Below are 21,455 nucleotides of genomic sequence, written 5' to 3'. Positions count from 1 at the left end.
CCTGTAAGTTCTTGCGAGTTAGGGAATGCAATTATGTATACATATGCTTGGCGGTAATAAAAGCTATGTTTCAGGTAATTATCACTAATTTCTGCTGGAGAGCGTTTCTTAACCCAAAAAACTAGCAGCTCTCTCTCGTTTTTACGCTCTTAATTTTTGCTCCTGCTAATTCCTGCTGGTACAATTTTTACTAGCAGGAACTAGCAGCTGTCAAAATGGACAAACAAAAATTCGGGCCAAATATTTCCAATAGTCAAATATATCGATCAGCTTTTTACTTGCTAGTTTCTGCTAGTTTTGCGTTTCTTTACTATTTATTTATTTCGCTCTCTGTGAGCATAATTCTCGTTTCTTGCAAGCAAGGTACATTGAACAGGTAGTATCAGTAGAGCAGCTGATTTGATTTATTTTCAAATTATTTGGTCTCGAAAATGTCAAATATTTTGAATTTTTTCTCACAAAAATTTTGAATTGTTAAAATCCATTTGCATGTGAAACCTTTTTCCATACAAAACAAGCGATTGAATAGCAGCTTTTGGAACGTTCGCCCAACTCGGCAGCACGATCGCTGATTACTGGGCCTTGCAAAGGATGGATCAATGCTTCGAGAAGCAAACAAATTTACTAGGAAAGAAAGTTGCATCAATTTTTATTTTTTCCAATTTTAATTTTATATTTTTTTATAATTTTTTGTATTTCACATGGCACGCTTTGATTTAGAAGAAAAAATTCAGAACAGTTTTTGACACTTTCGATACCAGAAGCAACAACAAAATACACGCAAATGTTGTTTTTGCTCTACTGATACTACCTGTTTAATGTGCCTTGCTTGCAAGTTATAAATCAAAAATAAATTTTAACAATTTCAGCAACACACAAAAACAGAGCTTTCGCACGAGCGTTTGTTTGTTTTTTCAACTGTCAAACTTTTACTTGGTATTTGGCACAGCAAAATTCAATTTATTTGTACACCACAGCAAATTTTTCCATAAAAAAAAACGCAATTTCAGAATTTCCGATGAAAAAATATATATATATTTTTTTAAATTTTGAGAAATAATCCATTTTTGTTTTTTTTTTTTACAATAGTTTAACAACAAATATTATGGAAGGAAAACAAGTTTAAACGAGAAACTTCCATGGTCTAAAAATAGACAAGCAGTTAGTAGTTTGCAAAAAAGGCATTTGTTATGATATATTTTTATAAAAATTAGTTATGTGCTGTTAACAACTAATAAGAGCAATAAAACAATTCATAAACCGAATGGAAAGTTATAACTAAAAACAAAATCCCTAGAGTTAGAATTTAAGTTCGAGATTATTCAAAGATGTAACTAAAACAAAATAATGAAAATAAGTCAGTTAAAAATAAATAATTTCACTCCAATACAGCATTCGATATAAGAAAAAATGGTAATTGCTAAAATCGACTGGTCGATTCGGTTTACATTTGATAAATAAACAACTTAAATCTCTACCAATTTTAATAATTATAATAATAGCCTAAGCGTGCGCTAAAATTGTATTAATGAAATTCAAAAACAGAAAATAACAAGTAGTTCAAAAAGCTTACAAATTCCATGTAGAATGACCATGCTTTTGTAAGTTAATTTGATACGAATGTGGCGATTCAATGCGTATAGTACATAGGCATACATGTACATATAAGTATGTATGTACTGTATCAATAGGCGTTAATTATAAATATTAAGTTGCTATTTATATAATATATGTATAAGATATTTAATATTGATCGCAAGTTGTGCTGTGTGTGTATTGTTAGTTTACATTTATACATTTGCTCATTATCATTCAGATTGGGGCATTTTTCTTATTTTATTAAATTAAATCTATGATGTAATATATAGTTCATAGGCTTCCTGCCACTTCGAACCAATTTTATGCACCAGACGTTAGGTCGACGCTTTTGACGTTGATGAAGTCGTGCTTGTTAGTGACGTAGATGATGCAGCTGCGGAATTGTTAGCAGCTGGCACTTGTGTCTTACGCTGCCTCGCACCACGTCCAGAGAGTAAATATGATAAATCAATGGGCTGTTCTGTGCCAACCCCATGAGCATTCTTCCATCTCAGTTTCATAGCCTTGAGTACAGTTTCCAAACGGGTACGTTTCTGTTTGATAGTCTGAAAAGATGTTATAAAAATGTGTTTTAGCATTTATGAGAAGCAAGTTTGAGTGTGTTCAGAAATGCATCAAGATAAAGCAACAGTCTGTGTTATTTCTAAACTATAATTGATGGAAATATCCAATATACGCAACCACGTAAGTCAGCATTTTCATCAGTTATAGTTTAGAAATAAAAGTGACTGATAGTTTTACTTGATGCATTTCTGAACACACCCTTTATTTCTTACCTGCACACTCGGTGGTATTGGACAAATCAAATGCACTGTGGCTGGGCTGCTACTATGGCGACGTTTGCGGCCAACACTTTGCGGAGTTTTATTCGAATTCGGTCTGCTAGCTGCTGCACTTGCCTGCGGCTCCTCTGTTGCACTAGTAGGTGGGACAGGCGTCACAGATCTAGTGGCTGAGGTTCTCGTATTCGTTTCCGTTTCGATATCAGTCTTTTGTCGTTTCGGTTTCAATAAAGCCGGATCAACATCATGCGGCTGTGAACATATTATTTATATTTTAGGAATTAATTTTTTTATTTCGATTGCTGAGTGGAAGATCGGCCTATCTCGGCAGCCAGTTCGAGAACGCCCTATCTCAAAAAACTTTTCAAGAACGCCCTATTTCAGAATTCATTTCAAAAACGCCTTATCTTAGCTGCCGATTCAAAAACGCCCTATATCAGCACATTTTCAATACATTTTGAAGAAAGATAGCGCGTTTTAGAACCGAATTCTGAGATAGGGTGTTTTTCAATCAAAAGGAGTGTTCGCTATGCAACTGCCAGTAAGAATTAGCCAGTAACAAAATTCAGAAAATAAGGTACCTTACTCTCCCAAAGAGAGAAACTTACTAAGTTTTGCGCGAACAGGAATTAGCAAACATTAGCAAGCTACACTACCAGCTGGCGTCCACGGCTGCATTTCGAGCATAATAAATTTTTTAAATTATTTCAGGTGGAAACCAAAACAGGACCTATACGTATATTTCTTCTTATTCTGACTTTCTTGAACATACGCTTCAATTTCATTGTGCAAGTCACTGTCGGATTTCCTATATCGACAGTGGTGTCGAGTGCGTTGCGATTACGAATACAGCTTTTTCAGCCGAGTACCTTTCAAATGTTTGGAATTAATTAAATTAATTGAATAAACGAATATTTACATACTTCTTTCATTAGTAAATCGCAACAAGATTGTTCATTTTTAAATTTAACGAGCTCGTTGATTCATATTAATGTTGACAAAAATGCAACCGTGTGCCACAATCTTGCTTGCAAATTCTTACTGGCAAAAATTTTCCCAGCACGAATTTGCAACTTCCCCTCCAAATGAAATGTCAAAATTGTGCTCTCTCCTTGCAAGTTTTATTGGGTTTTTGGCTAAACGAACACGATTTGGTAACAATTGGTACCAACTTGTACACATTTTTTGCATAGCGAACACTCCTAAATTCTGAAATAGGGCGTTCTTGAAAAGTTTTTTGAGATAGCACGTTTTATTTTATACTCTAAGATCAACCACTGTACTTACCGCATAGCTTTTGGAAATTTTTCGTTTTTCCGGAAACTTCCTAAATGCATAGGTTTTTGTACAAGTTGGGTAATTGACCCTTGCCTTCGAGAAGAAACGCGCCGTTTTGTCCACCCGCAGCTCACAAATGTAACAATGCTTCTCATCGGTACACTCCACAGGCCGGCCTTTGCAAAAAGTCGTGCGATCCAGCACCCAACAACGTCCGATAACAAGTTCGATTGGCACGATTTCATAGAGCGGCACACGCACTACTTCATTGGGATAGAATCGACGCGACGGTTCATGGAATGTCTCATGTGGCCGCAAAAAATGATGTCCAAAAATAAAACGTTTGCCCTCCTCATTTTTCCACAAGCGCTCCACACGAAATATGTCACATTCATTATAGTCAATATTACCAATAGTTTCATAGGTATGCTTCTGCGTCGGCACCACGCTGCCCGACGCATCTTTAACAGGAATATCGCGCAAAACATAAACAGCATCACTTTGTCGCACATGTAGATCGCCGCGCATCAATGTCAAATAGTAGCGATGGCCCTCTTCCGTGTAATCGTCCAGCGGTATTTCACGGTCTACAATGCGTGGCTCGCAACGCTCGCAGAGATAGTTGTCGGCGTTTACGTCCGCTTTGGTGCATTCAGTATGCTGCCAAACCATACAACGTGCACATTGTATCATCAGACCCTCGTCTTTGTATAAGCCACATATGCAACGTATTATATCCTCACCCGAAGTAGTGGGCGTTATAATAGATGTGGTGATATCGCCAACTGCAGCATGATGCGGCATGCCGGCAACATATGGTAGCACTTTGGGATTTTCTTCTTTCACCTTTGGTGATGAAGTTGATATGTTGCGATCACAGAAGCCCATCAAAATAGTTTCATCACCGCCGACGATTTCCAGCAAACGCGCATAGGACTCCTGTTTTATGCGTTCATAAACTGTAATAAGCTCCTTCAATGCTGCCTCCTGGCGTCCACCCTTCGTCACGTGATCTTGCGCTGCTGTAAATACTTTTTGCATGTCTGCATTGAACTCTGAGGGTAGTTTGTAGTAGCCTTGCTCGACGTTACTTTGCACCATTTTCAAACTAATTGCTGTATACTTTTGTGACGCTTTCAATGCTCGCTTTTTTTTGCTAGTACCACAGACATTGCTACTGCTAGCGCTATCGCTAATCCCACCAGCGTCACCACCGCCGACTTTGTTAGCAGAAGGTGCGGCATTCGTAAGCGCCAAAGTAGCCAGCGTCTGCTTCTCATTTTTGGGATCTTTTAGCATTTCTAAAAACGCGCAAATATCACGTAAAATCACTGCTATTTTAGCCATTTTCTCCACCTCCGGGTCCTGCACGGCATGGGTAAGACCGCGAGTTTTTATGCTGCGTGGCGAGCGCAGCGCTGAAATTTGCGCAGCCAGCGACGGTGGAGTAGATGACCGGCGAGTTGTGATGGCAGCAACGGTATTTGTAACTGTAGGCGAACAGCTGGTAATGGGCGTAGTTGGCGGCGTGATGGAAATCCCATTCAGTTTTGGCTCACTAGTGGAATTTGCAGATCGCCGTGCTTTGCAGCGGCGTATCTGCAGACAAATAGTAAAAACAAAGCTTGCAATTGAATTATACGTGGTTACAGTGATGCTGAAGCTTACCTTTTCAAAGTTGCGCACCAAAAATATGCCATGTTGTTTGACCAACTTCTTTTCCTTTTCCGAAATCTGCTGCACACGTGCGACCACTACATCTTTCGAAAGAATTCGCTCGATATTTTTATGCGCTTTACGCTTACGTTGGCGGCAACTGGGCGCGTCTTCTTGTGCTGGCTCGGCGGGCTAGACGCGATGAACATAAAAAGGAGTACAATCTTTAGAATTAAATCTAAAATAAATAAAAAAAAGTTCTCTTGCAACATCTTAGCCACTTATGTACCTTAGCTTCGATTGGCAGCGGTTTCACTCGTTGGGATTTACCGCCTATTACGCCCCTGCACTGCGGTGTGTTGCAACGGCACGGTTGACCCTCCGACGGATTGAAAAGTGAAAAATTGTAGTCATACGATATCTCTTCACCCGGCTCAATGTTGCGCTTAGCGAAGAGGGCCATGCGCGACAAACCATTCACTGACCATTTTTGCATCTCGCAATTCGGTTGGCACGAGTGATTCACAAAACGCCCATCACTGCCCATACGATGACCATCGATAACCAAACCGCCATCCAAATGAAGACAATAGTGATGCGTGTCGTTCAGGTAGATGGTACCCATCCGATCCTTGAATTCGCGCTCGGTAACCACCTCGCCGACATACTCAAGTATGTAAGTGCCCTTCTTAATAGGCAGTTTGGTACGTACACCCCAACCCTTATCGGTGGTCATGAAACGCTCAACACCAGGTGCTACATCGTGGCGCTGAATCTTTTGATTGCGACATTTATCACGTGCCGGACAACTTGAAGGCGAACATTCAGTGTAGACCATGCGATTCAAACAATTGTCCCCACAACCCTGATCCGGTTTGCAATTGCAGGTCGGGTGATCCAGGCCAGCCAAGTTGGGACGTACTGCATCCGCATAGATATTTGTGCGTATTTTGCGGTAATTCCACGAAGGCACCGTGATTCTTGTAGGTAACTTGGAGTTTGTGTAGGCCCACCAAATATCGTAGGGTAGTTCGAAATCCACTTGCGTGCGGCGAAAGTATTGCTCACAATAAGGTGGTGGTGGCAGACTAGGCGCTACTGGGACACTGGTTCTGCTGCTGACATTGTTATTACTTTCAGCACTGCATTCTAACTCAACGGCCACTGGTGTATGCGCCGCATCCTTCTTCTCCTTCCTGGCACCTATCGTGGAATGCAAGGCCTTAAAATAATCCGAGAAGAGACCAGCAACCAAGTAGTTTTTCTTGAGGCGTGCAACTTTTCTTACTGCACTGGCACTGACGTTACTAGCACTAGTTGATGTTGTGGTTGAACATTTCTCATCGCTGGTGTCACTTGTAGCTGCTTCCGATTCAATGAAAGGTGTTTCGCTGCGCGGCAAAATATTCTGCTCGAGGTAGTCGATATTCGAGTCTTTTGCGGCTGCTTCGACAGCGATTTGCTCAGGCGTAGACTGCGGCACGTCCTTGATGCTGCTGCCATCCCCATTGGAATCCATACTTTGGCGATGCGCGTTCACCAGCTGTGATTTTGCTGTACTAGGACGCTTGAGGCGAATTTTACAGCTGAAATTCGTGTTTGGATCAATGCCAGCTGGTAATTTAACTTTTGCCTCCAGCGATTTTGCTGTAATGATTTTGTGTACGGTTGATTTGCTAAAGCTAGCCGGATGTTCTGAAGTTTTCAGAACGCTTGACGTTGTGGTTGCAGATTTCCTAGTTTGTTTCACAAGCGGCGCGGAGGGCTCTTTGTTCCTTTCTGGCGCTGCAGCTTTAAGCTTCTTTTGATTTTCATCGGACGTCAATTGCGTGATCTTTGAAGCAGTTGTTGTCAAGGTTGCGGCTGCGGCTAACTTCGACTTGCGGCCACGCGCTCGTGGTAAAGCATTGTTGGTGTCGACCAGAAGCTGAATTGGTTCACCACCGGCCGGTTTAATTTTTGTAGCCTCCGTAGCAGGCTCAACTGCCTTCGTTCGTTTGGTAGATTTGGGCGTAGCAGGACCAGCTGGGGCTAATTTAGTGGAAGTTACTACATCTGCAAGTTCTACACCTGCGCTAGGCGTGGATGTCCTTACGCTCTTGCGTGTTGCAATCTCCGCATGTTCCGCTGCTTTTGTTGATGTATCAACTGATTGCTCGCCTTTTGTGCATTGCGGCCCGTCATTTACTCTCTTCGTAGGATTACCAATATTTTTGGGTTTTCGTCCTACACGACCTTTGCGCGACAAAAACGAGTTCTCTTTGTGCTCCTCAACTACTTCACTCGGCGTTGATGCCGCTGAAACCAGAGTAGGCGCAGCAACTGTTGCAGCTGCCACTGAAGTTGTCGGTGTTGGAGTGCCTCGCAAGCGCTCCAAAGCCACCACAGAGAGCCGTGGGGTGCGATTGGCACGTTCGAGAAAACTATCACTGGCCTCACCTGAGACGGGTACGCGATCACAGGGTTTCTCAGTGGTGGCCAATACAGCCGCTGGTGTAGTGGGAGCTTTTGTAGCAGCAGGTGCAGTAGTAGGTGCAGCAGTGATACTTTCACTAGACCGAACGGGTGCCGCAGGAGTTTGTGTGTTCTGCTTGACGTGTACTCGCGGACGTCTTTTCATCGGCAGTGTACGCTCTACCACATTCTCCACGATATCGAGCAACATTTGCTCACTAATATTTCTCTTTTTTCGTCGACGCACGTTTGGAAAACCAGTGCGATTGATTTTCTTGCGCTTACGTTTCAACATTAAGTTGGCAGCGCCAGTTTTGCTCAGCAACGTTTCCACCACACGCGTTGATGTACTCTCGGTCTTGGCCATGGACGCTGCTACGGCAGGCGAGGCCAAATCTTGCAGCAAAAGTGGCGAGTTTACTTCCGATTTCGTAACTACGGGCGGTACGCTCGAAACTCCTCCACTCGAAGTCTCGCTTAATTTTACTATTGGTGGAATTTGTATTTCTAAAGCCACAGAAGGTTCGAATACACCAGGCGGCGGTGTGCCATTCGAATGTTGTTGATTAAGATGCGTGCCAGACGCCGTTTGTTTCGGTTTGGTAGGCATGGTGGTAGGTGATTGCTTCCCACCGGCTTGACTTTGGGTATTGCTGGTGGTCGCAACAATTTTCGAAACTAGCACTTCGAGACGGGAACGTTTTCGGTGCACAACATCGCTCTGTTTTGTACTGCCCGCTACTGATAAAGGACTGATATCGAGTAACTTTTGACTGAGAGTATTGTCGATGGCAATGCGTAAAGGCGAGCTGTTGCTGTTATGGCTACCGTTGCCTTTCGATGTGTTGCCCGCGGCCTCCCTGCCTTCTTCCTGTTGAGTGAACTGCCGTTTTTTTGGTGTTACGCCGGTTTTTGAAGATTTTGTGCTGCCACTATGTGTACTGCCAGCCACCGAAACCGATGCAGTGCTACCGCAGAGAGCGCCAAATTGTTGCTGACTGTGTTGCGCTTTGCCGGCAGAAGCCAATTTGGACGAGGCAACAGCTGCCGCCCAGGCCTCTACGGCAGTGCTGCCGAAAAGTTTCGCTGCTACTGCTGCTGCTGCGGCCGCTTCGGTCGATTTTTCCCCTGGTGTCAATAAATAATGGCGCTTTTTCAGAGGCAACTTGTGGTCGTCTGGACTAGAGCTACTATTGGCTTTCTTGTGCCGTCGTTTTGCCCCGCTACCACTGCCGCTCGCCATAGTCGAGCCGCCAAAGCCGCCACCACTTCCGTTTCCTCCAGCGCTGACCGACAAAAGCCCGTGCTCTTGGTTTTCGCTCATCTTGCGCTTTTTTAGCGAGCGCTTGTCGCGCTGCTCACGCTTTCCCAGGCTACCGCTAATTGATGCAGAGTTGCTGGTCTGCATCTTGCCTCCACCACTTTCAGCAGGTACTTTATCTTTATTGCTGCTGGTAGCCTTTTCGCCGCCTACAGCACCGCTTTGTATACGACAACGTGTGCTAAATGTGTTAGTGAGTATATCAATTTCGGTAAGCAGTTTCGAGTCAATTATTGCGCCACTTTTGCCGGAGGAAGGAAATCGTAGAAAGCTTTTCCGCCTTCGCCGCCTGCGTACTTTCGACATAGTTGAATAGTAGGAGCTACAGTAACTGGCTACAGAAGAGCGTCGAGATTTAATTTTACGCGAGGAATGAGCGTGTGGCAGCAACATGTCGTGGGCAGCGCCAGCGACAGCGACAGACGAATGCTTACGTTGTAGCAATAGCTTGCGACTGAAACCATAGCCATCATGCGAACCGCTGCCGTCGGCGTTGTCATGCAAAGAGCCAGAAAATAGATTGCCCTTGCTTGTGAGCGTGCTGTGGCTACTACCACGTCCGAAGTATTCACCCGTGGCGATGAATCGGTTAATTTCACCATATTTCTTAGAGGCACTCGTCGTTGGCAGACTCTCTAAGTTAGGTTTACATACATATTCATTGCTTTCTTCACTACTCTGGCCGAGGGAAAGGCCAGCCAATTGAAGTATGTCCTTTTCGACGTCGTTCAAATTGGTCGCCAAATTTCCTACAGACCTGGAATGCGCGCGCATTAGCATCGAACGTCGTTTTCGTCGATATTTTGATTTTAGTGACGTAGCATCTTTACCGTCCTTATAATCACTGCGATAGCCACAGCTTTTAGCGCGGCTGCGCCGACTCGCACAGCTTTTCACGCTGTAGCGGCTTTTGCCGCTGACATCGCTTTTGTAACCCGAGTGATCGCGGGGAGCACGCGCATGAAACGAACCATAATCCGAGACATATCCACTCTTTGCGGCAAGTATTTTGCTACATATTGTCGTATTGCCACCACCACCATCGCTTTTATAACCGCCTACGCTGGGTCGTCGAAATTTTTTATTCACATCGATTTTACGCCACACTGGATCAAGTTGAAGCTCTTCTTTTGTTGGAGGCTTTGCTGAAACGGGAGTGCCCGGAATGCCAATTGTGTTGCCACCAGTCGATGTAGCAGGTGATTTCCCAGCATTCTTATTCGTAGGTGTATTTGCAGGAATTACGCTTGATGCGCTTACCGACTGACGGCGTTTATTGCGTGGTGGTGGATAGAGTACGCGCTCCGTGGCCGCATACATCCGCTTGTCCAAGTATGCAATATCGATTTTAGGTTTTGGAGAGTTTGCGCTGCAACTTCCACTACCATCCTGCGTTTGACTTTTGCAAGGCGAAACTGAAGGTTGTCGCGTACTCTCAGATGGCTCCAAGGTACGATTACGTCGCTTTTGGCTCGGCGTTGTTGCAGTCAAACGCAATGTACTGCTACTACCACTGCTAATAGCACAAGAGAGCTTTGGCGAAGGGGACGTACTGCTTTGGGTGGTGGTTGTGCTTGTTGTGGATATAACACCAGAGTCAGCCGACTCATTGATATTAATAGCAATAGAGCTAACCGCTGCAGCTGTTGCTGCGGAAGTAGCAGTAATAACGGGCGTAGGCGTACCAGTAACTGCATTTAATGGTATGGTATTCGAGGCAGGGGTAAATGTTGGTTTTTTTGGTCTACCGCGTTTCTTCTTAACAATATTAGTGACAACGGCGGCTCCACTAGAAGCAATGCTGTGCGTTTGCGAGTTCGTAGAATTGAAATGGGCTATTAGGTCAGACGTTACTTTACTTTTTTTGGGAGCTGATAAATTTGTTTCTTTTGATTGATCCAATTCAAGATTTTGTGCTTCCACAGTTGTTGAAGTACTGCTGCTACCTAGCATTTGAGTCTTTTCCATGAAATCTTGTAGCAAAGTAGACTGGTATTGTGGTAATCGCTTGGTTCGCGTTTTACGATATCCTTCGGGGCCGGTTGGTGTATCATCGCCGTCGCTTTCAACTCGCTTAATCACCGCATTCACAACATCATCCAATTTTAGCTCGTTATCACTATTATCACTGCCGTGACTAAAAGTTGCTGATCCAGCTGGAAGTGCAGAAACACTGCTAATGGCCAGTGGTTTAATTTGTGGCTCATTGGTAGAATTTGTATTTATAGCGGTTAAGAGGAGGCGCGGTGCACGTTTTTGAAGCTTTTGTTGTTGCTGTTGTTTTTGCATAGACGCATCATCTTCGGAGTCCGTTGAGTACGTCATAAAATTATGTTGTTGATGTGTTTGTATCGACTTTATGACAGAAGCTGCTGCAGATAAAGCGGGCTTTTTGTAATCATGCGATTGTTTCGATTGGGCCTGAATAAGAGTAATTAAAATAAGATAATATACATATAACAACATTAAAGATTGCTTTTCAATTAGAAAAGCTGAAGGCCATAGCAGCCATAGCTTTCTTTACTAGGCTTATAATTTTAATTGTAAGCTTCAGCTTCTAATAAATAAATAAATAAGTTAGAAAAAGTTGAAAAAAGATGAAATATCAAATCGATAAATGCAATCATATAAGCACATTCTTATTGTTTTAAAATATTCATAATTTTTACTGCAAATGCATAAAATAGTCGTGCAATGGGTATCGATTTCAAATTTTAATAATTTAAACATTAGCAATATATTATAATTACTTTTTTTCGTTTTACTCGAACGCGTTTAGAAAAAGTCTTTTCGGCGCAGGCAGCAATTGTAGTCGTGGTAGCCTCTGAACATCCTGACTCAGCAGTGGCATCACTGAAACACAGTGCCTGCGGAAGAAATTTTGCCAGTGGAAGCTCAATTGGGGGTGCCGCTATAACTGTTGGCGCGACAGATGTTACGTTAGCGCTTGTTTCAGCCAAGTGTGTATTTTCACTTGCGCCAGTAACGCCACTTGATTCAGCTCCAAAAGTCTGTTGAACCACATCTACTGACATCTTGTTGGCACTACTCCTGGAAGTTTGGCGTTCTGCAGTTGCAGTTGTGGACCGTGCTCGCGTTGACTCTATCGAGGAAATCGCCGGTTGTGTTGAATGTTGTTGTAATTTTATGTTACTCAATTTAACTGTCAGTGGCTTAGTTAAACTATTGTTATTGTAGAGCACCCTATCCTTGTCTGAGCTTATTTGAGTTCTCGTTTTTTCACTACTTTCTCCACTGAAATCTTGATTTTTTGGTGCCGCAGCAGTTTGGGAAGGTTGTTTGGTATTTGAAATAGTATTAGACACAGTATTAGATGGGCGTATAGCAGAAATTTTCATGCGTAAACCATCCACATCGGAACGTTCAACGCTGAATTGTGTTACTGTAGAGGATTTCGTAGACGTCGAATTAGATTTGCGTTTGGAATTCGAAGTCTTGGGTAACGAGTTTTGTGTGTTAGTAGTTTCAGATGAGGAGCTACTCGTCTGATCTGTAACCGATTCAGATTCCTAAAATATTATAAATAGCATACTGTAAGAATTTTAGGTTAGTAATTTTCATCGGGTATCTTACCTCATTTTCGCTAACCGACTCAGTTTGCTTTTGCTCGTCCTGCGATTGTGTGGCCAAAACATTATCTTCTCCTAACTCATTTATCGATTTGTTCATATTTTAGTAATGCAAAAGCTCTATTTAAAGAAAAATTGGTTTTAATGTACATATGTAATTATGGATGTATGTATGTACATACATATGTATGTATTCTTGTGTATTTGCAATATTCATGCTGGATTGGATTTTTCTTGGTATGTACTATAATATAAAAAAGTATAGGGGTAAAAACCGGTGATATTTTTTGGAAAATGGATAATATGTAAATTAGAATGATCCTTAATTGTAGGACTTTTATATCCTAGATTATAGATTTCCTAAGCCTCAACCCCTATGTCGATGCTACTATAGCCTAAGATATCACATATCAATTTTGGTTCCGATTGGAGACGACTAAGGCGTGTCGCACAGGGGGGCAAAGTTCAGATTCCTCTATGGACAGTCAAAAAATTAAATTATTTTTTTTCATCTAATACCCAAAATTGATACTACCTACCATAGTCGATGATATCACATATAAATTTTGGTCCCAATTGAAGTCGGTTAAGGCGTGTCGCAGATGGGTCAAATTTCAGATTACCCTATGACTTGCAACTTACCTTTATTTATTTATTGTTAATAGGGGTATTCTCTGAGTCTTGCAAAGCCCTTGCACGGTGCACGGATTGCACGGTTTGCAAAGCTGTCCCATACGAAAACCGGTTTTAACCGTGCAATCTGTGCACCATGCAAGGGCTTTGCAAGACTCAGAGAATACCCCTAATAATTTTCATTTAAAATATGGGTCCACTTATATCAGATTCCACATAAATAAAAGTTTCAAAGCTCGCACACAGTTGACAAAAACTAATAAAACTAAAAAAAAAAAACAAAATTTTGATTTCTTAAATTAGATTTCCTAGCAAGATTTGTAGTTTTATAGGCCATTCAATTTTAGTATAATAAAGTGCAAGTTTGAAGTCGCTAAAATTTACCGTTGATTTTTTGGAATTTGTTTGTCGAGGGTGTTGCGCGTTTTCTTCCATATAATGCATGAACAAAACTTTGCTTATATATATGCTCCTAAACGAGTACAAAATCGACAAAAATCGCTTATTACTCCAAAATAATGCCTCTGGGAGTATTCGTTTGTTGCTCACTTAGATCTCCGATTTGACTCCTAAGCGAATTATAAAGGAGAACAAAATCGACAAATCTCTCCTATTGCTCCGTAATCAGGCCAAAGGGAGGACTCTTTTATTCCTCACATTGGGAGATCTGCCTTCAAGTTCTAGTGGGAGTAAATGCCTGCCAACTCGAGGCAGCAGTGAATGAATGTCGATCGATTTTTGTCCCGTTAGTTTTTGCTGATTCACCGCTTCCCAACAAACACTGGAACAAAAGTTTACAAACGTTTGAGAAAATCGTATTTCTCAATATGATTCTCAGCATTGTTTATCATTTGAAACTAAACATTTTCTCTAACATTGTTTATCAATTTAAGAAGGGTTTGTGCATGGAGGAATAATAACAAGATGTTGTCAGTTACTTAACCTCACCTTTTCGGCAGGTCTATTCCGGTCACGCATTTTAAAGACCGTATTTTTCTTTGTTAAACTAACGGAATAAATAAGTTATTAAATAAGCTGTTAAACTACATAAATAAAAATTACTATAATAAAAAAACTGTGTTTCTCTTACTTGTATGACGTATTTATTTGATTGTCTCCGTGGCGCTTAATATTCGCGGCTTGCGTTTGATACGCATCTAGAATTTGAAAGAATCCTCTCAGCGGTTCTACCTTACTATTATCCAGTACCAGTACCAGTACACTTTATCATGGTTGGTACTGGTTGGTACCATACAAGTTGTAAGTGCATGAGAAATTTTTTACAGTAAATTGGCGGCGTGAGTGAATATTAGGTTAGCCTGTTACTACATTCGTCGTGCTTCCGGCAACAAGTCAAATGGCTTTCAGCAAGAAATCAAATGGCTTTCAGCAACAAGTCAAACGACTTCTGCAACAAATGAACTGCGGCGTCTTGCCTTCGCCACAGTGTTGCCAGTTTGGTGCACTTGGAGCTAGATTTAGCTCTTTAGCTTTAGTCATAGCAAAGAATTCGAAATATATGCACCTTATTTTGGGTTAAAAAAGATTTTTTCAGCACTTAAACTTATAAAATTCGTTTTTTTTATTAAAATTGCCGAAAATGTAAAAACAACCTTACGTCAATAAATGTTCAACGTTAACAAAAATATATAGCTATATTTTAGCTACTATTAGTATTATTTAGCTCTTTTTAGCTCTTTTTTTCGACCGTTTTAGCTCCAAACGAAATTTTTCTCTGGCAACACTGCTTCGCCAACCGTCCAAATTAGCTCTCATGCTTTCGGCAACCGTCCAAATGAGCTCTTATGCTTTCGGCAACCGTCCAATGGAGTATCGTGCTTTCTGCAGTCAATCAAATACGGCGGTTGCTGGTCGAAGTCGATATCAGTATGAGCTGTTATAAGTATCGTTCACTTGCGGTGGCTGTATTTGCAAGCACTGCACGCTATGTGCTGGTGTTCGTTCATCCCCCGTTTTAAATGTGAGCAGGTTTAAAGTCACAAAAACAGCATCGTTTTCCAATCTCTGGTACACATGTTGGTAACATTTCAATGCTTAGTGTAGAAATCTCTCAAGCTGGCAGCGCTTTATTCAAATTTATATATTAATCCGAAATTACGTCAAATGAATGGCCAACTTTACTGGCTACAAGTATTGTACTTAAAGTTCAAATTAAGTAGAATCATTTCTGAATGCTGGTAAACTCAGTACTTTTATGTACCTATTCGACACTTAATACTGAGTACTTTGAATCGATCCTGAGTACATGTATCAACGAGATGATTGGAACAGAGTATTTTGGAATACAGAATAGAGTCCGACCGATAAATCGGCATCGGCTAGTATCGGCACAAAATTGAGCATCGGCATCGGCCTTTTTTCGCCGATTATTTGCCGATTCTTTGGAATTTCTTTTCAAATGTTCGGGTGAAGCGACAGCCAACATCAAAAAACATTTGCAGACAGCTCACAAAAATGATTTTTTTTTTGTTGAATTTGTTTCACGTTTTTTCCATACAAAGGTATGTACGACAATTTTCTTTTATATGGAGAACATTGCCAGCAAAAAAAAATGCCAAAAATTAACGGGATTTTATAGCAGCTTGAAACTTGCACTTCATTATACTAGAATGAAATGGTCTACAAAAACTGATTAAAAACTGATCGACCTTATTAAGCTGGCATTTCAGGGTACTATTTTATATATATATAAGGAAAATTTGAAAGTTAGGGGGGGGGGCGGCTCGAGCACCCCCCTGCCCCTACCTGGCTACGCCCATGGCGCCGAATAAGTTTCAACTAAAGGAATAAAACAACTAACAACTAATAGTGTAATGTGTAAAGTAAATAAAAACATAAAAATGTATATATTAAGTGGTTACTTTAAGGCAGAATAAGAGTAATCAGTGTACATATATTTAGGAAATTTGCAACAAATACCATATTTATAACCGACATTATTGTTAAATTGGTATACAGATTAAATAAATTAAATTTTTGTAATAAAGCGTGAACTGTTGTCTACAAGTGTGTGTAAAAGGTTTTTGACTCGATTCACGCGTTTGGGCACAGCAACCCAAAATCGTTGTACAAATAAATAAACAGTACCCCAATAAATCCGCATTAAAAGATGCCCAATTCGTTTTTTTTTTAATTTTTGTACGGTTTATGTGCCAATTAATGTCTCCAAGAACGCTGATAAGTCATTTTTTTTGGGCACGTCATGGCTACATTCAATATTTCTTTGGTAATAATAGCACGTATATGTATAAAGGCCCTATTGTAAGCCAACTGAATGTTGAACCGATTGTGTCGGTGAACTGAGCCACAGCGACGTTGTTGTATGCCAACTGATAGTCGATCGATTTTTGTCCGTGAACATTTCGCGTGTTGTTCTTCTACGAAATCTGTTTGTTGTAAGTCTAGGTTCAGACGGAGAAACCTTTGTCGCGGCAACTCCTTACTTGTGGGAGAGGGGGAGACGAGGAAGGGGGAAGGGCACCGAGTTGCTCGTGCTCGGGCAACACGCTTTGTGCTCTCGCTCGTCTGAGTAATTCTAGTTGACCGTTCGCAGTTGACAACAACAATTGTGCACAAAAGAATTTATCTGTGTGAACGCGAAGGGCAACATCAAAAGAGAAATCGCCGAAAACGAGCAACAAAAGTTTCTCTGTGCGACCCTAGTCTAAGTGAGCCAAATTGGGCTACAGTGATATTGTTGTGAGCCAAATGACTCCAGACATCTCTTCGCAAGCACGGAAAACCCCACAACCCTAACGGCGTCGTCCTTATGGACCGACCCCATAGAGGCTGCACGCTTCCTGGGGCTGCCGTTAGTGGAACTCGACGACGACTGAGATATCAGCCGATCTGGGCGGAGTCGTTGTAGCCGCTACAACAACGACAACAACAACAACTCTGTGTGATCTCTTTGTGTTTTCCGTTGTGGGTAATTTATCGACTGCTAAAATGTCCCTTGGGCAAAAACACTTTGTCAGGGACTTTTATTTTTAAGTGTCTTAATTTGTGGGTTATTGTAAGACTGAAAAATATTAGTAGGCGTAATAAGTCGAAGCAAAGCGTTAGGCATTTCTTTATAGGACATATACGTACACATACATGTGGGAACATTTATGATAAAGAAGAGAGCGTATACATTCTTAATATGATACACCGAAAATAAGCTATTTTATTTTATTGATGAAGAAAATGTTAAAAACAAAAACAAAGATCCGTCAAATCATCGAAAGATCGATCAAATCAAAAATTTGTATTTCTTATTTGGTTGACAAATCAAATCACCAATAAATTTTATTTTTTATTTGGTCAAAAATCAAATCACAAATCAAATATATTTCTTAATTGATAGCGGATGTTAAATCAACAAGGATTTAAAAGCACGCTACCCTGCCACCGCATGACCATGACGCTAACGTTGCTTATATCAACAACCACAACTTGTTTTTCCTCTTCCAGCGATAAGTGTTCGTGTCCAACAGCAACGGAAAAATATATGCAAATAACCCTATCCCACTGAGGAGTACACATCTACAAAAAATAAACCACCTGTTCTGTTTTGTGGGTTATTTTTTCTCTTAAATAGGGACGGTTATTTTGGGACACTTTCAAAGTGTTGAGGGATATTTTCGACCTCTTGTTATATGTATACAACGTTCTACATGGAATGCGATGAATTGCCAAATGAAATGTGAAATGTCATAACTGTGCACTTGGTAAATCATCTGAAACCTTCGTAAAAAGTATAAGTACGTATACTATTTCTAGTAAAAGTTTTTATTCACATATAAATTGCAATGCCTTTGATTTTTAGTAATTTGATGTGGGGTTCCATAAAATTAGTGGTGTTTAGTAAGGGTTCCATCATCTTAAAAGTTTAAGATCCTGTGAACTAGTCAATGGTGTAGAAAATATGTTCAAGTTTCCGAACGTTTTAGTTATCGTGTGTTCGAGTTTTCGCGAGTGCACTGTACATAAATATTGTAGTAACCATACATAAGTATGAAATGTACATAAAAGAAAAAATACATCCAAAATGCATTTACATAGGTATCACTTTTCAAAATATACCATCAAAGGCCGACGTGACTAAGACAACATGCATGCCTACCAACTTATGTACGAACATACATACGTACAAAGTTATAATTTTACCACCAACGGCTTTGAACAAAGGTTTTAGCCGAGCCGTCGCTCCCGCTGATACAAGCAATTTTACAAGCACGAGCCAAGTGGTAACATAAATAAATGCTTAGTTTGGTAGTACATGCTATCTTGTTTAAATTGCCAGTGTGTCATATCACGGGCGGGTTTTGGAAGCGTTTTCCTGCGCCAACTACTGGAATAACTGAAGCATGACGCAGGATAAATGCCAAAAAATGCAGCTGCAACTAAATATGTAAGTGCTACTAACAAATGCGAAACCAAAATAAATGGGGTGCATGTACCTATAGCTTATCGTTCGGGACGATATACTGATTGTGAAAAGCTAAACTATTTGTAATACATAAAAATTGAATATTACCTATTATTAATTAATTGAATGGTCTTATTTCCAAAATATGTATTTACGTGTTTCAAAACTTCAATCCTCTACCCCCTATCAACAGCTATGGTTGCATCAGTAGTCAGTCCATTGCATGAAGTAGGTCAAACCACCATCGTCGCAACCAAGCCAAACACCAACCAGCTAGTGAGCTATAGTCAGTGGAATTAGCCAACTTCAAGCACCGTTACCCAGTGCATACATACGGCTATTAACGCACACATACAAAAACCACAAAGCGCCTACTTAGCTCATTCAACAACGCATTTTAAATAAGTTTTTTTCCTGTAAATAAAGTTAAAAGTGCGAATTCATTGGAATATTTTCAGTTTATACAACAATTATAATCTAGCCATAATAAAAGTTGGTAATCTAGTGCACTTACACGTTTTGCAATTTTTCCTTTTCTTTCTCTCCTCTGAGCGCTGCAATTTTATTTTTGCCTTTTTCTTTTCAGCCTATACACTTACGCTAAATGCTTATTAATTTTGTTCACTACTCTATGCACATTACACGCTTACACAATTTCTTAGTTATTCTAATTAAAAATCATAAGAAAAAATTAGCTTCAAAATTCACTTTTCACTTTTTCCTTCTATTTGCTGGCACTTTTCTCCCTTTGTTGCTTTTGTCTGTTATTCGTTGCTTCGACTCCTTCATACATACACATTTATCCGTCTGCATTTATATTCTTAAAATGGCGCCGTTTTTCTTTGCTCAATGACTTCTGACCGCGTCGACTTTGGGCATTTCACTTTCTTTTGAATTCAAAGTTTATAACCTTTTCATACATATTTTCATTAAATTTCACTTTCACTTAGAGTACTGCGCATTTATTTAACGATATTGAATTGTTTAGAGAATTTGCAATGCAATATAATTGGTGAAATTCAAATTGTACGAAACCAAACCACAAAGCACCTACGAAAATAATAAATGAAAGAAAAATACTGTGGCGACTGCGACTGCAAAACTCGAATGACAGGTCAAAGCAAAAAATCAAAAATGACAGATGTTTTCCATTTGCAATGGACAAGAACATTCGATAACGCGAAAACGTAAAAATATTCAGAGGCGTAGCCACAGAGCAACATATTTCAGTGGGCCCCATGTTAGTTAGCGGAATTATAAAGATATCACTTAGTTTTAACTAACCGCCAACACAATTTCTCATATAACAGGTTGGCCAAAATATTAAGTTAAGTTAAGTTACGGAAATTAAGTCTAGACTAACAGATCAATTCTGCACGTTACCGAATATTTTGTAACCGGAAAATTTTATTACGAAAAAATTATACCAGTTCTTGTCATCGCGATTCTGGGTACGTTGGTAACGCAGTTAAAATAATAAATAAATTCTGGCATTGCATATTTCACGGGGTAATACTTTGTTACCAGCTTATGAGATAGTAACAAAATTTACCGGTTACAAGAGCACATAATGCGAAAAGGGTTTAAAAATTGACAGGAACTTTACTTACCGGTTACAAAATGTTTATTACCAGCGCAGAATAGACCTCAAACTGAGCTTAAAGTCAAACCATGTTATATGTAAACACATTCTCTAATCGGATTGGAACTTTTAACCGTGCCACCATAAATCACATTTTGAATGCGAGATAAGAGTTGATGAATCGGGTTAAGAGTGCATATAAACACGGAATTCGTCCTTTGTTATAAAATTAACAACTTAGATAATTTTTACAAGGCTGTTTAAGTCTGGAATTATTATTTCTCAATGTTCACTATTTTCAAGAATTGACACATGTATTAACAGGGTTGCATCGGGATAAACTCTGTTTGAAAGTGTGTTCGATCGACTCATTTCTTGTGTTGCATATAAACACTTGCATTTCAAGGGAGTACGCTGACACGAGTTAATTGGATACCGCGTTTGATGCCATATAAACAAGGTAAATCTCTACTTAAGTAGGCCATCTGAAATTGGGCCTTAGTCTTATTTAATTAAAAAAAAAAGTGTAAAATAGTAGTGCTTGTGATATTGACAAATTTATTTAATGCACACCGCACTTATTTCGGTTTGAATTTTTGACTTTTCACTTCACTTCACGATAACGCAGAACGGGAATTGACCCCCACTGTCAAACCATATCTGTCGTGCCGAATTTCTTACCATCGCTGTTTTACTTATACAAGGTTCACATATAAGTAGATTATCCTCATTTTCGAGCTTAACACCCTAATCTGTATTTAGAACAAGAAATGAGCCATATAATAAAATTCGTCCCTTGTTAATCTGTAATTATAAAATAATCTCAGATTTAACCGATAACTTTTCGGTGTCCATCCTAGTTTTATCGATTGTGTTTGCGAAAAAGAGGAGAAATGCCAAATGTAAAAGTAAACAAAATGGACGCTAGCAAGGAAAAGAAGTTTGTAAAGGTATTTTTAATAACATGTTAACTTAAAATATATTTATATTGCTCAATATAGCAGAAAAACGTTATCACGGTGGCACAGAGAAGAAACATAACTTTTCCTTGATATGTAAGAATAACAAGCCAACTGCACAAGATCTGACAAGATGAAGCAAAAGAAAAAAGTAATTTGTTCTAATT

At 40.2% G+C, this 21,455-nt stretch overlaps 1 protein-coding gene and 1 long non-coding RNA gene across 4 annotated transcripts; one reads left to right on the top strand and one right to left on the bottom strand.

Annotated features, from left to right (window-relative positions):
• Nucleotides 1–1,054: 1,054 nt before the first annotated feature.
• Nucleotides 1,055–19,848, bottom strand: LOC118739113 (histone-lysine N-methyltransferase ash1). Of its 3 annotated transcripts, XM_036470256.1 has the most exons (9): nt 19,543–19,848; nt 19,262–19,414; nt 12,685–12,800; nt 11,841–12,620; nt 5,605–11,511; nt 5,328–5,507; nt 3,669–5,258; nt 2,376–2,633; nt 1,055–2,144 (listed from the first exon to the last, which is right to left on the bottom strand). In XM_036470256.1, the coding sequence occupies exons 3-9, from the start codon at nt 12,778–12,780 to the stop codon at nt 1,914–1,916; spliced, it is 9,042 nt and encodes a 3,013-aa protein (XP_036326149.1). In that variant the 5' UTR covers nt 12,781–12,800; nt 19,262–19,414; nt 19,543–19,848; the 3' UTR covers nt 1,055–1,913. The 3 variants fall into 3 exon arrangements, with proteins under 3 accessions (XP_036326149.1, XP_036326150.1, XP_036326151.1); XM_036470257.1 differs by lacking the exon at nt 19,262–19,414; XM_036470258.1 differs by lacking the exons at nt 19,262–19,414; nt 19,543–19,848 and adding an exon at nt 13,323–13,344.
• LOC118739116 lies at nt 18,526–19,256 on the top strand. Its single transcript, XR_004992983.1, has 2 exons — nt 18,526–18,729; nt 18,941–19,256. It is a non-coding gene; the product is annotated as an uncharacterized LOC118739116 (long non-coding RNA).
• Nucleotides 19,849–21,455: the final 1,607 nt, after the last annotated feature.

This window comes from Rhagoletis pomonella, unplaced genomic scaffold, assembly GCF_013731165.1.
Source record: "Rhagoletis pomonella isolate Grant_MI unplaced genomic scaffold, Rhpom_1.0 Rhpom_scaffold_00005, whole genome shotgun sequence".
Lineage (NCBI taxonomy): Eukaryota > Metazoa > Arthropoda > Insecta > Diptera > Tephritidae > Rhagoletis > Rhagoletis pomonella.
Note: the sequence above shows the minus strand (reverse complement) of the source record. Positions and strands in the feature narration are given on the sequence as shown.